Source organism: Gavia stellata, chromosome 4 (assembly GCF_030936135.1).
Source record: "Gavia stellata isolate bGavSte3 chromosome 4, bGavSte3.hap2, whole genome shotgun sequence".
NCBI lineage: Eukaryota > Metazoa > Chordata > Aves > Gaviiformes > Gaviidae > Gavia > Gavia stellata.
The window spans coordinates 55,750,139-55,766,480 of NC_082597.1; the positions used below are offsets into that span (position 1 = coordinate 55,750,139).

The window sequence follows — 16,342 nt, forward strand, 5'->3', positions numbered from 1 at the left end:
TAGAAATTGTGACAATACTCTTTTTGAGACTGGGTCTTGGTGCTCTGTAAGTTGAATTAGCTGCAACACATAACAGTAACTTCAGTTTTAAGGGAGGTTCTCTAAAAAGCAGGTATTACATTAGCTTCTCTCACCAATGCAACCACAACTGCACTTGAAAGCTTGAGAGAAGAACGGAGCCATTAAAATGGTGCTGAAGGTCAGTCAAATAAAGGGAACTGTCTTTAAGAAGGGTATTCTGTCTGCGCGAGCTCAGATGTACGTACCCATTCACACCTGCTCCTACCTAGCCCAGATGCGTACGTGCACCCTCGTTTCGTAACTTGCTCCTGTTGCTTGGTGAGCATCCCAGCAAAGGGAAGACGTGGCTGTCCCGGGGAGGCGTAAGCGGGACCAGGCTGCTGGGCTGTAAGAGCCATCCGTTACATAGCCCGGGTTTCCCTCCTGCTTTGCATCAATTTCAGCTCAGCCACGTGCGTTGGCACGTTAGAATCCACCGGCGTGAAACTGTTCCGGTTGGGTTTCCCCTCAGAGAGGCAAAAGCCCGAGGACAGAGCGCGGGCGTGACGCCTCCCTGGGAGGCCCCTCCCGGTGCAGACCGCCGCCCGCACCCTGGTGTCGCTCTCAGCAGGCGCACGCGGTGCGAGCCAGGCCGCGCCGCCGCTGCTGACCCGGAGACCGGGACGTCATAGCGGCTACGCGGGGCCGCCCGGCCAATCAGCGCGCCCCAGGGGCCCAGCCCGGCGAAAGGATCATCGGCCCAATCAGAGCCCCCGTCGTGCCGTGCGTCACCGGCCGAACACTGCACGCCGTGGCCAATCAGCGGGCGCCAAGGCCCGTCCGCGCTGACGTCGCGGAGCGGACGAGGGGCCCACGGCGCGTGCGTGCGGGTTTCCGTTACCGCTGGCGCGCGCGCGTGGCAGGCGTGAGAGGAAGCGGGAGGAGCGGAGGGGGGGAGGGGAGGCGAGGCGGCGGCGGCACCGAGGCCGGCGGGAGGCAGGCTTCCCGCTCCGCCTTCCACCGGGAGCGCGAGACAGAGGCAGCGCCCGCTTTCCCTCCCCGCGGCGTCGGGCGAGCAGCTCCGCCCGGGCCCACCAGTGACGCGAGGGGGAGGGCTGAGCGCCGCGCCGGGCCTCGGGCCTTGTAGGCCGCTGTCGGCGTGACTCGGCCGGGCCGGGCCGGCCCCCCGCGCGCTCAAGATGTCGGCGCAGGCCCAGATGCGCGCCATGCTGGACCAGCTCATGGGCACGTCCCGGGACGGTAAGTGCCCTGGGGCCGGGGCCGGGGAGGGGAGAGGGGCGGAGCCGCCGAAGCCCCTGAGCTCACGGCGGTACCGGGCAGGCCGGCCGTTCACCGTGATTGGCAGGCCCGAGGCCCGCTCCTTGCCCCCCCCCCCCCTTCCGCGGGGCGGGGCCTGCCGAGGCCGTAGGTCAGCGGCGGGGTGGGGGCCTTCGGCGGTGCTGCCCCTGGGGCTCGGGGGCGCCGGGCGCCGCCTCCCCCAGCGGAGCTGCCAGCGCCGGCCGTTGTCCGGGCAGCGGGAGGCCGTCGTGCCGTTTCAGCTGCCGTTTAAGATCCGCGCACCGCGGTGCCTGGGGCTCGCAGCGGAACCGCGCCGCTAAAGGCGCGCCCGCGGAGCCTTCCCGCGCGGCTTACCGCTGAGGGAAATAGCAGTTTGCTAGGTTCAGACTGGGGGGGGAACAAATAAAAAAATCCCCCCAAGCCAACAGCCGCTTCAGTAGAGCAGGGGTTTTTGTGGTGTTATAGTTTTGTCTAAAGTCTGACCCAAACCATCATTTCAGTCAGCAGGTGGGTATGGCTGTTGCTTTCTGAAACAGAGAGTGTAGTTAACCCAAGTGGATGAACTCTTAAAAACAAACAAGCCCCAAACAGCTAACTAAAAGCTTGACATCTAGAGGCAGTAATCCCGAGAGGGAGATGCTAGATGTACAGTCAGGTCTCAGATCACTCTGCGGTCACATAGTGAACTGAAGATTATCACTGTGTAAAGCTTCTCAGAATTTTTGTCAGGGTGCATGGTGATCAACGTGAAAGTTTGAACTGGCAGTCATCCATAAATCCAGATAGTTTGGGGGCTGCTAGAAAAGAGCAGTTCCTGTTATGCTGTGTAGTATTTTATTTATAAACAAGAGAATACTGCACCCGAGGGTAGGCAGCAATTAGAGATTATTTAAATGTTCTGCATGTTTTACTCACTCTTGCAGATCTGTTACATGTTTGTTGACACTTTGTGCTGAATTAATGGTTACCTATTTTCCCATGCACTGAGTAGGATGTATGAACTGGGATGTACCTTGTATGTGCTGGTCATCTGTTGGTACTGGGGTAATGTGATCTGACAGCTTTTTTTGTATAATCTGGAATTTTCAATAAATGTAACTAGTTTTCAGGTACCCAGTATGGCATGAATGCTTTCTGCTAAGTGCTTATAGTTGTTTTAAATAGGGGAGTGATAATCTCATTGGAAAATTAATGTTCTGCAGAGATTGCCTTCCAGAGCGAGGCGGATTAGTGAGCAGTCATCATGCATGATCTGATTTAGGGAGTTTTTGTCTTGCCCCAGAAGATTTTTGAATACTTCCTGTGGTGGCTGCACTTGTCTAAGTGCTTAGCAAAGTAACACTGGTGAAACTCAAGTCTTCCCAGTGTTGGCACCTAGATCGTTGTTTCAGAGCTACCTAAGACTACACAGAAGGTTTGGGGGGGGGGGGGGGGGCGGGAGGGGGGGGCTGTTTCAATTTATGAATGTATTTTCTGTTGGGTGGTGGGAGAAGAGTGTGATTTAACTGTGACACCTGCTTAAAAATGCAAAGTGACTAAGATCAAAACCAGGGTAGATTTCCTTTAGCTTTGTGAGAAAGCAGTTATTTTATTGATAATTGCAATTCCCCCTTCCTACACACCCTGTAATTCCCAAACTGCATGTGCTGAACTGTTTAGAAACTACTAACTGGTTAGAGAGGAAGCACTTAAACAAAATCGGCAGGATGGGGAAGGGTAAAGAGAAAAGACTGCAAAACTGGCTTCCATTATTGGATTAAGTGGGGAACTGAGGATATCAGTGTAACACCATTTTAGTTTTTTTAAAAAGTAAAAAATCCAATGGAGCATTACTTAAACCACAGTGCACACAGGGATTGAAAATCATCCTTTTCTGCAGAGCTGGTACTTACTAAATTCAAGGCCAGGCTCAAGGTCATTGAAATATTGCTAACCTTGAGAGTAGTGGGTTTTGGGGTCATTTGGTTTTTTATGTTCCTATCAACTTTGACAAATATTCTATTTCTAGTAATATGCAAATCGCAGCTTTTCATTAGAATGTGGCAATTTTTTCATTTCTTGGTAGATAGTAGCTCTCGTTTCACCACTTATCCCCATTGCCTTTGATTTTGCTCTGCCTGGCAACTCAATAGGGTTTAAAATGTTCTTAAAAAAATAATCTTTCTTGGGTGATGTTTGTGTTTTATGTTGTTCAAAATTACCAAAGTGTTTTTTAATTTCCCAATTAACAGAATTTTATACTTTACATAGTTTGAGGGTTGTTTGGGGGGGGATTGGTTGTTTGGATTTTTTTTGAGGAGCCTAGAATGTGCAAGTTTAAAATTCTTACCTATGGTAGAAAAGGTAGAGTTCAAACATTGTTCTGTGCTCACTGAAGAGATCGCAACTCAGAATTAAATTAAAAACCAATGTTGTTGCCTGAGTATGTAGTCTATATTACTTTTTTGAGCTTGCAGTATCCTTAGTAGAGAACAGGAACATGCTCTGGAAATGGGTTTGAAAATTCCACAATGAGATGCTCAAACATGGTTTTAGGAGGTGAGCTGCAGGCTGTAATTTGTGGAATTTTGTTCACACTCATTATAACTGGTGTCCCTTGGGCCAGAATGGAGAAGCTTGAAGGAGGTAGTTACGAAATGTTTGTATGGATTTGCTGTTGAGCTCTGAGAACGCCTAGAAAGCACAGTTCTGTATTGGTCAAATTGATTCAGAAAATACCCACTGAGCCGTAATGTTACTGTAGGGATATTTATGAAAAATAAGCTCTATTATTAAGGAGGCTTTCCATTTCAAACAGAGTTGCCCAATGTGTGGCTGTCTAGAACTAGGTGTGAGGCTCTGGGCCACCTTGCTGTATGCTTTCCCAGAGGGCCCTGTGCTTGCGGGCAGGGAGAAGTGAGAGCTTTGTGACTTGCTTTGGCAACCTGCTTCCTCCCTTGTCTGAATTTTGGCAGTGGGATAGATGCACTTGTAGTCACAGGGCATTGCTCAGCGTGTGATGAATTGCTTGCTGGTACCTGCCAAGATGTGATGTTCAGGCAGCCTCTTGCCAGCTGCCTGGCCCAGCGCCCGGCTGCTCTGTGCTTGCCTTTGCTCATGTGACAGACACCTGACAGAGAAGTGAAACAGAAGGGACTTGGCAGATGGTCTTCAGGTATTTCCAGTGAGTTGCAGTTCTTAGGATTCATCTGGGATATCTAAAAAGCAGTTGTATTGTTAATGTCAATAAAATCATTCTATAAATGGCAGGTAAAGCACATTATTTAAAAACGTTTTTTTAAAATACCTTAAATATACCTAATTTAAACTTCTCTTGCATGCTTCTCTGACAAGAAGTGGAAAACTGGATTGGATGTGGACCATGCCAAAACTTTTTTTAAAAAGAAAAGTGGCTTAGATTTTGACGTTAGTAAAAAGCTGGACTAATTTAATATAGTCATGACTGCAGGTTGAAAAAAAATCTTCTCTGAAGTGCTGATAATCTGACATACTTAATGAGAAGCTTAGATATAAACTACTGAGTACAAAGCATGGGTTTCCCAAATATTGAGAAATAAAGAGTGCTGAGGACCAAGTGCTGCTCTTATGTACTTACATACGAATGTTTTCTTCATATTGGTTTTTTACTGTTAGCAGTCAAACTAAAGGACTTTTTATTACATATGTTAAACGGTTAGTTCAAGTTGAATTTATTTTTGATGACCAGATCTGCAGGAACTTGTGACTCAGAAATGTTAGGAACAAGCTGATAGAAAAGTGTGATTTTTATTTTTTTGAATACTGTTTTTCAACTGTAAAATTTATTAAACATTTTTTTAATAGTAATTTTAGGTAAACCCTGTTTTTGCCATCCCTATTCTCTAGAAAATAGGAGTGATCCTTACAAATAGGATCATAACTGTTTTAAATAAAGAGACTAATTTACAAATTGAGTGAAATGTTAACAATTGATATTGGTACCCCAGGAATTTTTTGTTTTGTTTTGTTTTTGTTTTTCAGAATATAACTGAAATGATCAAAGATTGCCAAGTTTTCTTTAAAAGGCCTGATTGTAAAGGTCCCGTTTTATCTTAAATCAGCTTGTCTTGCTCGACTGGTTCATTTTCTGTCAGGTCAGTTACCTGCTCTGCCTTGCTGCATGAGTGCTAGAGTCAGTGTGAGGAATCGGTTATAAGCAGAGGGTGGAGCAGGATCATTACTTCTGACAATAGTGCAGACAGAGAGCAGATCCGAGTGGCTCTGGAACAACACAACATCTTGAAACTGCTAAGACTTGACTGTTGCAGATAAATGTTGTGGTGGTTTGGGTTTTTTTTAAAATAATTGCCACTACATCAAAATTAAGTTATAGTCTAGAAATATGAAAAACTAGCAAAGTGAATTAGATTCTTCTTAAGAGACAGGTAAATCTGTGCGTGCTTCTGAGACTTACATGTGGTCATGAAAATGTTTTCCCAAGCATTGTAACAAATACTATGCTATATGACTAGCAGAAAAATCTTTGGAGCCTTTAAATATACAGAACCCTTATGTAAGAAGTGCTGATCAGCACCTCTTTTGTTTCACCTGCTAGCTTTTTGAGCTGAACTGCTGTTGTTTGAAGTCTTTAACTCAGTTCTTCAGCTGTTACTAGCAAAGCACTTTTCTTGTTCTATGTCATCATCTTCTGGCATTGAAACTTAAAATATCCTTTTTGCATCTGTTCGCATCTTAATCAGTTTTTCTGTTTTACACTAGCTACTTCAGTTATCCTTAGTAGTGGTTACTAATGTTTGACTTTTCTGTTCTCCTTGTTTGGGAGGAGTTGAAGTGACACCCCTGTGCTTACCTTAAAGTCATCGTGTGTTTGGTGACATCCTTTATATGGTAACAGAGGTGTAATCTAGAACTTGTAACCCATTTTTTAATTTGTTTCCATACGGGATTTTTGAAGAGTTCTCTGTGTACTTAAGGATAGGTGGTGGGTTGAGGTTGGTATTTTCAGGGAACATAGATTTTGTTTTCCACTTCTCTTTACACCTGTAGGTGGAAGGTAGTATGTGCTTTTGAAGTCAGTTTTCAGTATGTTGCTGTCCATTACTGGAGGACTGCTAGCCATTTGGGTCGCTTCAGGCCGAGAGCCAGGTTAGGGAGCCAAGAGCCTCCTCTGAGAGCTTGTCTTTCAAATATGGATCAGCAGCCAAGTAAAGGCAGAAAAAAGTATCCTGTATACACAAATTTCTTCAAAACCTACCCAAAATGTTGAATTGATATCAGCTCAGAAATCTGAAGGTAGTAGCAACACATAAACTTCATGAAAAGATTCTTTATTTGTTAATCGGGAGTGATCAGAAGGCTTGAAGAGCAATGATCATGTTTAGTGAATTGTGTGTATTTGCTGGCTTTGTTAAAAAGTTCTGGTACTTTAGCCCTTAAAAATGAGGGGAATAATGAAGGACTTGAGGAATTTTTCAACTCTGAATTTGGGACACTGTATGAAATGGCATTTATGAAGAAGCAAATGGGCATATTCATACCTGATAGAAAATCATTCCTGTATTTGTTGCACTTGTAATGCATTAGCTAAAAAATGGTTTCATTATATTCTGCATTCACAAGTGTTAATTCAGTCACAGTGTAAACCAGAAGCAGTCCTGCTTAGAACTGTATTATGAACCTCATATTCCACCCAGTTGTGAGTAAAGTGTTCAGAGTCCCTTGCCAACATGTTGGGACTCATGCTTCAGAAATTTGAGTGCAAAATGAACCAGTTTTGGTTGATGTAGCTTAATGCAGGAGGTCAGCGGCATGAAAATGACAATGCACATTATTGTCTTCACATGGATTGCACCATTAGTTTGCAATTGGAGGTTACAGTTGGATTATAAAGGGTAATTCTCATCGATGCGCTGGGACTGTTGCTATTAGTATATTAGGATACATCAGAACAGTAGGAGATGCTGGGTCAAATAAGTCATTGTTATAAGCATGTTATAATGCTAAGCATTGTTGATACATAAGTGTTTGTTCTGCTGGTTTGTAATTAAAATATACCGAACAGGAATGACATTGTGGAGGCTTGTGAACAGGTTAGACTTGGGAGTTCAAAGTGAACTGTATAGTACAAGTGCACATTGTGATCTTAACCTCTGGATGTTCCTTAATCACCAGTATGCATTGAAAATTGAAAATTAATGTTACTTTTGTAGTCAGCACGTTTAATACAAACTAGAAAACTTCATTGAGAAAGTTTACATTACTGCCGTCGTCTCTTTTATTTGTGTCTCTAGTGTGCAGTTTCCTTATGCTTGTAAAGGATATGAGATGTGCAAGTGTAGAAATTTCCTTGATGTTTGGCTTTTTTTCTTGAATGGTTTAAATTCTGTTTCAAAGTTCTCCATTCATCTGGAAAGTAATCTCTTATAGAAATGTAGTTTGGGACAGGTACTTTAAGTAGAACTAAAGCTGCTGCTTCTTGAGGAAAATTTAATTTATTTTTTCTGTATCTCCATATAAATTTTATCAATAATCTGTTGGTTTTTTTTTTTTTAATGAAGAAAATCTAACTGGAAACACAGGGATGGCTTATAGTGATAGATGTTGACTGCTGTAATGCTCTGGTAAATTACTTTGATTTCTTTAATGAGCATGAGTCCTAAAGATCAAGTAGTTGAACACTGTGCTATTCTTCAGAGGCAGGGTTAAATAAGTTGCTATTCTGAGCTAATTTAATTATTTGCCTATTAAAGTGGAACTTGTAATAAGGTCTGAAATATCAGTGATAGTGTCCCCTTTATAAACATTTAAGGATACTTCTAAAATTTAGATGACTGAAGCTACTCGGTACCTAGATGTATTATTTCCTTCTTGCAGAATATATAAAGCCTTTTTTTAAATACTCATAAACATTGTTTAGCATTCACTTGATTGTTTGATCATACAAAGAATGTATCAACCTAAGTACAGTTTGACAAAGAGAAGTGTCTTGGTTATCTAACGTACTGCTGAAGTCCTTGGCTTAAGAACACATCTATTCATGTTGTTTTAATTCTTAGAAAGCATCTGCAGAAGTCTCTTTTGCTGTAGGCTGAATGTCAGGTGTATAGTGGATCTCTAGATTTTATTCCACCCTCCCCCCCAGCAATGCATGTAGGCCCCACCTGCTCAAGGTGATTGATCTGTAGGTCAGCAGCAGAATGCATCTTCTGTCTTTGCCAACAGGTCCGCACTGTTTAGGGGTACTGGAGCTCGCAAAATTAATGAAGAAATAAAAGCATTTTCTTCTGAGGGTATCAGACTCGGGAATGAGCTGCCAGAGGGACAAAAAATTCAGTCATTGTTAGGACGTAGTATATGACACCTTTTCTTTTTGATAAACCTTTTCTTCTGAAACAGCATAGATTAAAAAGAAATGCAAATGTATGAAACTGCTTTTCACAGGTAAATATCTGAATGTTTGGTGTATGGGAGCCTTTCTGAAAGTCTCTTAAATACTAGACCAAAGGCACAGTGCAGAAAGAATAAATGTTTAAAATGTAAATGTGGAATTTTTTCTTGAGGCTGTCATTGATCAGTTTCTGCTACCCCTTTTTTTTTCCCTTTGTTGTCTTATCTCAGTTTGGTAATCGTGATTATCATGCTAGCCACTTAGATGAAAAAAGACTGTATTGCAGCTGTAGTGCAAGTTCCTAGTTGTGGTAGAGGTGTGAAAAAATCTATGTCTAGGTGCTGAGGTAACATCTGTGAAAATACTACTTGCCAACTTTACCTAAGGAATCACAAGTCTTTCAGCAATTTTCTGGTCTTGATAACTCCTTGACCCCGATAGGTTAGTGCTATTAGGCCATCAGCTGTCTTTTTAAAAAATACTTTTCTTTATTTTGTTCATGTGTCTTTATATAGAAGAATCTTTACAGTCAACATGTATTTCTAGATGCTGTGTTAAAATTGCTGGCAGAATCTATTATTCTATACAAACTGAACAATCTGGCCCCTTGTTTTATTTATAAAGGTTCAATGTATCTTTGCCTGCCTACATCAATCTGCAAGGGAGTGTCAGAAAGGCCCCGCATTCGCCGAGCCGTGAGTTATCAATAACTTTTCAGATGTGTTAATGAATGTGGAACAAACGCAGTTATGTGTTTAAAAAAAAAAAAAAAGGATCCACCTCTTAAAAAAAAAAACAAACAAAAAAAAGCAAAACTCTTCACTGCAGTAGCAGGCATGATTATAAAGGGATTGCTCTAAATTTTTTAGTGGTGTAAGTATAATTAAGCAGTAAGGTCGCCCTCTAGAAAACCTATTGTTGAACTGCTTTGAAGCTGTCTTTAGCCTGTGGATTACAGGTTTTAACTGTTGTATCCTGCAGGGAAATTAAGCATGTGGTATTTTTGGAAACTTTTGTTTGCTTAATAATCTGAAACTTGGCCCATCTGAAAATGTTATATATTAGCATCCTATGCATAGAACTGATATTTAAAAAATCTGATTACATAATAGTAAGAAAGGCTTGACTAATAAGATAGGGGGTTTTTATTCCCCTCTGTTGTAGTTACCTCAGTAATGAAACTGGCTTCTTGATTTGTTTAACGGATTAAAAATTCTCAGTGTTTCAGGTCATGAAGCCATAAAAAACTTCAATAACTGCAAAATGTATCTACTCTTTAAAATATTTGATGAAATGGAAAAGGCTGCTATCTGAACTCATTGTATGTCTTTTTTTTTCCCCCAGCAGCCCTCCTTGCTTCAGTAATTCATCAGTAGGTTTTCAATGATTAGAGATTTTAACAAGTTGCTATGTTTTAAAAAATTAATAAATAGATACATCCTGAGAGAGATTAAGGTGTTTTATCATGCCTGTGTCTTAAGAACAAGAGAGCCGTAGCAGTGGTCTCTCTTCCGAATCTCAAATAGGGACAATTATGTTACAGCTTGAAGAAAAACATATTCCTGCCCTCATCTCCAAAATATCAGCTGGTTACTTTATTCTGAAGACTTTAGGTCTTGCTCCAAGATGGGGTTATTTAAACTTGCAATTGGACCTCAGTGTATGGGGAGGTTGATGCTTCTGCTGATGCAGGAACTACAACCTGCTATGATGAAGATATAATTAAGATGTTCCCAGCCCAACAAATAGCATGTAGGAAAAAAATATATGGCTTATGATATGGAGATATGCAAATATCTGTAAAATAATTTTGCATATAGGCTATGTCCATATGTTTGACTGACGTTTTTTCAGGTTTGTAAGCATTTAAAATCATTCTTCTGCCAACTCTTTATGCTACTCCCATCAGAAGTAAGAGGGTACGTTGCATCCAAGAGCAAAATCATAAAATGAGTATCAGGTGGGATTTGGTGAAGACTCAATGTGTATAATTTTGTGTTATGAGGCTGCTTTTATATGCTAATTCTTGCATACAAATACATCACTATTACATGCAAAATCTGAACAGAACATTATATAGCTCATTTAACAAATGCTGTTGTAGCAAAGTGTTTTTAAGCTAATGCTGTCTTTCTGGTTTCAAGCACTTTTCACGCTGCATTTTTGAAGGGGGAGTGTGAGAGGTTTTTAAAATAGCATTATAGACTATTAAAACATGTATTTGTGTTTTTGGTGTTATTTGGCAAAGAAGCACAGAGTGTTTTAAGTTCTAGTTTCCATAGGCCTTCACTATGTGACAGGGCAGTGTTAATGCTTTGCATGTAACCTGCAGAACATGTCTGGCTTCCCCAGATTTCTAACCTGGAATGTGTTGATTTCTATATTGCAGGTGACACGACCCGTCAGCGAATCAAATTCAGTGATGACAGAGTGTGCAAGAGCCACCTTCTCAACTGCTGCCCTCATGATGTGCTCTCTGGAACTGTATGTAGCTAAATCTTGTGTTTTATTTAGATAAGAATGGAGAAATTGAATTATATTTGTTCTTTGTAATATGTCTAGTAACTTCACGGTTTTCAGCAAGTATCTATTTAGGGATTTCTGGTAGTTCAGAGCAACTTCTATAAACAACTAATTTATGGGTTATAAAGTTATTTTTAGGCGTTTCCTGTTCTATATTCTAATTATTACTTAGAAATTCATCATTGTTTGCTATAACATAAAAAGAATCTAAAATATGTAGGATTACCTACATGAATTGTGCTATAGCAAAGTGGTTATAAGCTGGTACTGTTGCAGCTAGTAGAAAAAAAGGAAATATAATTTATGCATAAACTGTGAAATTACTTTCTTAAAACTTTATGTTGCAGTGAAAATTATCCTACAAATATTTGTGTAGGGAAGAGAGGTGATCTTTCTTCAGAAATATTTTAGTGAAAACAGTTAAAAGTTAACTAATTTAGTTTGTAGAAGCTGAGATATATTGAACATAATAGTGAAACTCAGTGTACAACATCGAGTTACTGTGCCATTTTCACAAATTCTAAGGCAATTTGAAAATCTCCACTTACGACATTTTAACAATTTCACTTCTTTGACTTGGATTTTTGTGTGCTCTGTAGTAGAGGTTCCTCTGCCTGAGCATAGCAAAGAAGGGGCTTTGACACATAGCGGTAGCTTTGTCAGTGTGCCCGTGCTTTGCCTTGTGGTGCCTGATCAAGGTAGCTTGTTCTTTGTGAAAGGCAAGTCAGTTACGTTGCATTGGTTATTTAATGTAATGTTCCATAATGTTAGAAGAATTAACAGTAGAGGGTTGTAGTACGATGATACGCAGAGTCTCGTGTGCCTACCATGCTTAATGCTGCACTTCGGTAGCTTTCTTTATTCAGCTGGCACATTTTCTTACCCTCTGGCAGAGGGGAAAATAAGTGCTGGAAAACCTGTCTTGAGAATTATTTGAAGCATTATTGCTTCTCTGTGCCGTATCATTCCAAATGGATAACTTGACTGGAGCCTTTAATGAAATACAGAATGAAGTTCATTTGCAAAATCAAAAACTGAAATACGTAGGCTTGGTAACTAATTTACCCGTCACCTGGCCTCTAATATGCTGTGATCACAGCTAATATGCTGTGATTCTAAATTAAGTATGATATTTTTGGTTGATCAAAGGGCTTCAAACATGCATGCATACACTAATTTTGTTTGGTTTACTAATTTTGGCACTTGTACTGACAGATCAATAGTTACAGTCTGTCCTTCCCTCTTCTTAAGAGTACCTGCAAAAATAGGCACAACTGTAATTGCTAAGAATCACAGGAAGAAGAGGCAAAATAAGTAGTAGAACTGAACTAGAGAACTTAGCATTTTTTTTAATAAAAAAGGTAATGGAACAGAGAAGTCTCACGTGTTGAGCTTCTTCATAAGTCTTGTGGCTTCCAATTTTTTTTTTCCTATTCTTAAAGGCACTCTTTCCTTTTGTATAGCAGAATTCTGTCATATCACAAAAATCAGGTGTCTTGAAGTTAATGTGGTGTGTTTGGCATATACTGAAGATTATTCACACTGAAGTTAATGCATCCTGCACGTATTTCCGTACCTTCAAGTCATTCTTTTTTGTTGATAACAATGCTTTGTATCAATGCATATGTAGGTTTTTGAAACTGTTATTTGCATTACTGCCCAAACAAAATGGCAGGGGAGAAGGGAGAAGAATGTGTTCCTCTTCACCCATCTGTTATGTTGTCCAGTGTTTTGGTTGTGTGATGAGCAAAATGGCTCATGGTTTGGGGAAGATACGGGATGTAACAGCATGCTATAAAAACATACAAAGTCACTGGTTAAAATCCACAAGAAGATACTGTTAAAAGATTAATTTGACAGCTTTTCATTGTGGTCTGATTTCTATAAGCAAAGATTTCTAGAATGGCTGTCTTTAGCAAGTAAGAAATGTTTACCTTTAGAACTATAAAAGTCATAGGTATCATACAACAATGCCTTTTATTGGTGCAGACCAAACATGTAGGTTGGGCCTGTTTAACCAGCTTGTTAGTCCTCACTGAAAGTTCTCATCTGGCTCATACTGGATTCTGCTGCTGCTGCTCTTGGAGTACTAAACTAAACTACTTATTCAGTGAATATCAATCTCTTTTTTTCTTCCTTATAACGCAATTAGTCATCAGACCATAAAATGTGTTCCACAATGTAATTCTGGGTCCAGAAAAACAGTGACTAGTTTAATCCTTTTAGTGTGAATAGTAGAAAGGGACTCTTAAGAGACAGGCTTTATCTGACCTATGTGACGTTCTGCTGTTTATGTAGTCATGGGTCTGAAGAAATGGACCTTCTGTCTTAATAGCACAGTTTTTAAAAGGACAGGAAGCATGTAGTGTGACTAAACAGTTTATCACTGATTTGGAAAATGATTGTGGAGTTTTCTCCAGAGTTCTGATAGGAAAATTTTGATGCATATTCACGTTCAAGATCTGTAGGTAACAAAGACTGAGTGACTTCTGTCTTTCTGTCTGTCTTTCCAGAATCTTACGCTTCTGAAAGAATAAGTTCTCTGTGGACATTTTATGAGGTTAACTCTCTTAATTGACTAGATTTTTCAGTAAAAGACTGGACATGAATTGCCTTTTTTTTGCCTGTCACAGGATAATCTGTGCCCTTCTTGTGAACTGCATATTACTGTTCCCGTCTGCAAAATGCAGACTTCTATGCTATTCCAATCTACCCACCCTTTCAAAAGCACTCGAGGAGGACATTCAGAGATAACGCAAGACAAACGAAATGACTCATATGAGTAGGCTCTGTTAATTTCGTGTGCTCTTTTCCTTAATGGCCAAATACCCAAAACTCTGCCAAGGGGATTGATTTCCCTTGACAATAAAATCATGTTCCCCAGGCTGCAGTATGTATTGGTAAAAGTAGTACGTGTATACTTTTCTTACAAGGTTGGAGACTTCCTCTTTGTTGTCCAGATTTCTGCATATATTTTCTCTTGTTAGATGAAGGGTGTGCTTATTTATAAGAATACTGTATGAAGTCTTTTGTTATTTCTAGACTTCTCCACAACACTTGCAGTAGGTGTTTTCCTCAAGTTTCTTTGATCAGATTTATCTTTTGATTAGTATTAGAAACATTTCAGGAAAAAAGCATCCATACAAATTAGTAAAGTTTTAAGTTTTACTAGGAAACTTCCATTGTCTAGATTGGCAACAATGCCCAGCTTCCTACTTTTTTGAGCTTTCTTTTGCATTTCTCTGTGTCTTGCTTCCTCAGAGTAGTTTGTATTTAAAGGAACAATAAAGTCTTTAAAGGAATCATAAATATTTGACTTAGGACTGTAAAGCCGTAAGAATTAGCTGTATTTTGAAATTTAATTCTTTCTTTTGGCTGCTGTGGCCAACGGAACAGTTCATTCTGTATCAGTTACCCTCTTCTTCCACTTTTCTAGATATGCTTGTCTAGCTGTCTGTTAATGAGCTTCAATTGTTACTTACTTAAATCAGGAGATTTTGGTTACGTTCCTATTTTATTTTATTTAGGGACATGGTTTTGTACTACTAGGTTTCTGGTTTTGTATACTTGAAAATTCAAAGTCATGCAGTCAGAGGTGTCTTGGTGCCTGCAGGAGATGATTTTTGTGTCACTTCAGGGAGAGACAGGGAGAGAATGCGTTTGGAGTTTTTGTGGTCAGCTTTTAAGGGCGGTGAGAATAATGGGCTACATGGAAGACATAGATAGAATAATGAGTCCCAACAGCAAAAATGTAAACAAAGATAAAATTATAGCATCCTCTTTCAGTTTATTCAATTATAATTCCAAATCTGTTGTGCTCTGTAATTATCTTTTTATTTGAAATGTGTGTTGAAGTTTGTGTGAGGCACATAGTAAACTAATTGGTAAGATCACAGAAATGAATTTGTATTTAAGGTTGTAGAACAGTGTGTGTTCAGAACCTGCTTTTGACAATGCCTCTCACAAAAGCTCTTTTATTTATAACTGACTTTTTTTTTTTCATGTTTTGGTGCTCTGCTTTTTCATAATGATCACTTGGGCAATGGTTCACATGGATAAGTCAGTGGTTTAAGAGTTTGCTCATTCATTTCAAGTTGAGAATTTTGAGAGATTAGTAAGACTTTGTAAACCCCAGCTACTGGGACACTGAATAATTTACCACTTCAAGTTAGCAATTTTTATTTAGAATTTTTTGTCTTAAAGGGTTAACACTATTACTTTAGCTTTTTTTATCCTTAATAGTTGCTGATGATCAGACTTGGGGTTTGTGGTTTTTTTTTTTTTCCCATACCATGGTTCTTTAGTTATTTTTCATCAGCATTAAAAAAAATGTTCATTTATATTTATCTGTATTATGAGATTAGGACTGAAGCTACATATGTTGGAGTCTGATGACTCCCCTGCAATGGTATGAACCTATTAAGCAACATTCTCTGTATGTAAGCTCTGTGCTGTCTTCCGCAGGTTTTACAAGATGTGTAAGAATGTGTTTTCTCTATCTTGGTATGTTTCTGAATGAATAGCTGAGTACTAATGAAAATGACGAAGTGGGAAGATTTAAAACAAATACCTTTAATAAGGTTAAAAGTAGTAATGTCCTGAATATTTATAGTAAACCACTAGCTATCTTAGAAGAGCCCAAGCAGTTCAACACTTCTGCAGCAATCCGGCTTTCTTAATAGCTTGATTGTGCCTCTCTGTTGAAAAGAAGTCACAAATACTGTATGATGTCTTGCAAACCATGGTTGAGAAACTCCTTTCTGCTCAGTGAATTAACTTCGTCTGTATTTGTATTTATGTATGTTTGTTGTGAAACATTGCTTCTTGCATTTTATTTATACAAACCTCAAAGTATACTCTGTCAGCTCAGTCCTGCAGTTGAGCATGTTTTTAGGTGCTCGTGAATTTATTGCACTCAGCTCTTCAGGACTCTTGCTGACTAAAACCATATTGATTGAGAGCTTGGTTTAGCAGTATACATTAATATGTGATTAACTTTAAGCTTATTAGGGGTGGAATTCAGCTCCAGATTAAGACATCTAAATTTAGGTTTCAGCTGAGGAGCTAGATGTCAAAGCTTGCACTGGAGTCAGAACGTATCTAGGCATTGGAGCCTAGAGAAAGATTCAGTTCGCCTGCCACTGTGTATCCCTC

At 40.0% G+C, this 16,342-nt stretch overlaps 1 protein-coding gene across 3 annotated transcripts in view; it reads left to right on the top strand.

Annotated features, from left to right (window-relative positions):
* Window positions 1-1,194: 1,194 nt before the first annotated feature.
* LUC7L2 (LUC7 like 2, pre-mRNA splicing factor) overlaps window positions 1,195-16,342 on the top strand; it is a 38,328-nt gene continuing 23,180 nt past the window's right edge. For 2 of the 3 annotated variants that reach the window (XM_059816389.1, XM_059816390.1), the window contains exons 1-2: window positions 1,195-1,260; window positions 11,055-11,149. In XM_059816389.1, coding sequence (XP_059672372.1) covers window positions 1,200-1,260; window positions 11,055-11,149 — 156 coding nt within the window. In that variant the 5' untranslated portion in view covers window positions 1,195-1,199. Of the gene's footprint in view, window positions 1,261-9,340; window positions 9,361-11,054; window positions 11,150-16,342 lie in introns of those variants that run through there. The other variant, XM_059816391.1, reaches the window with a different exon arrangement.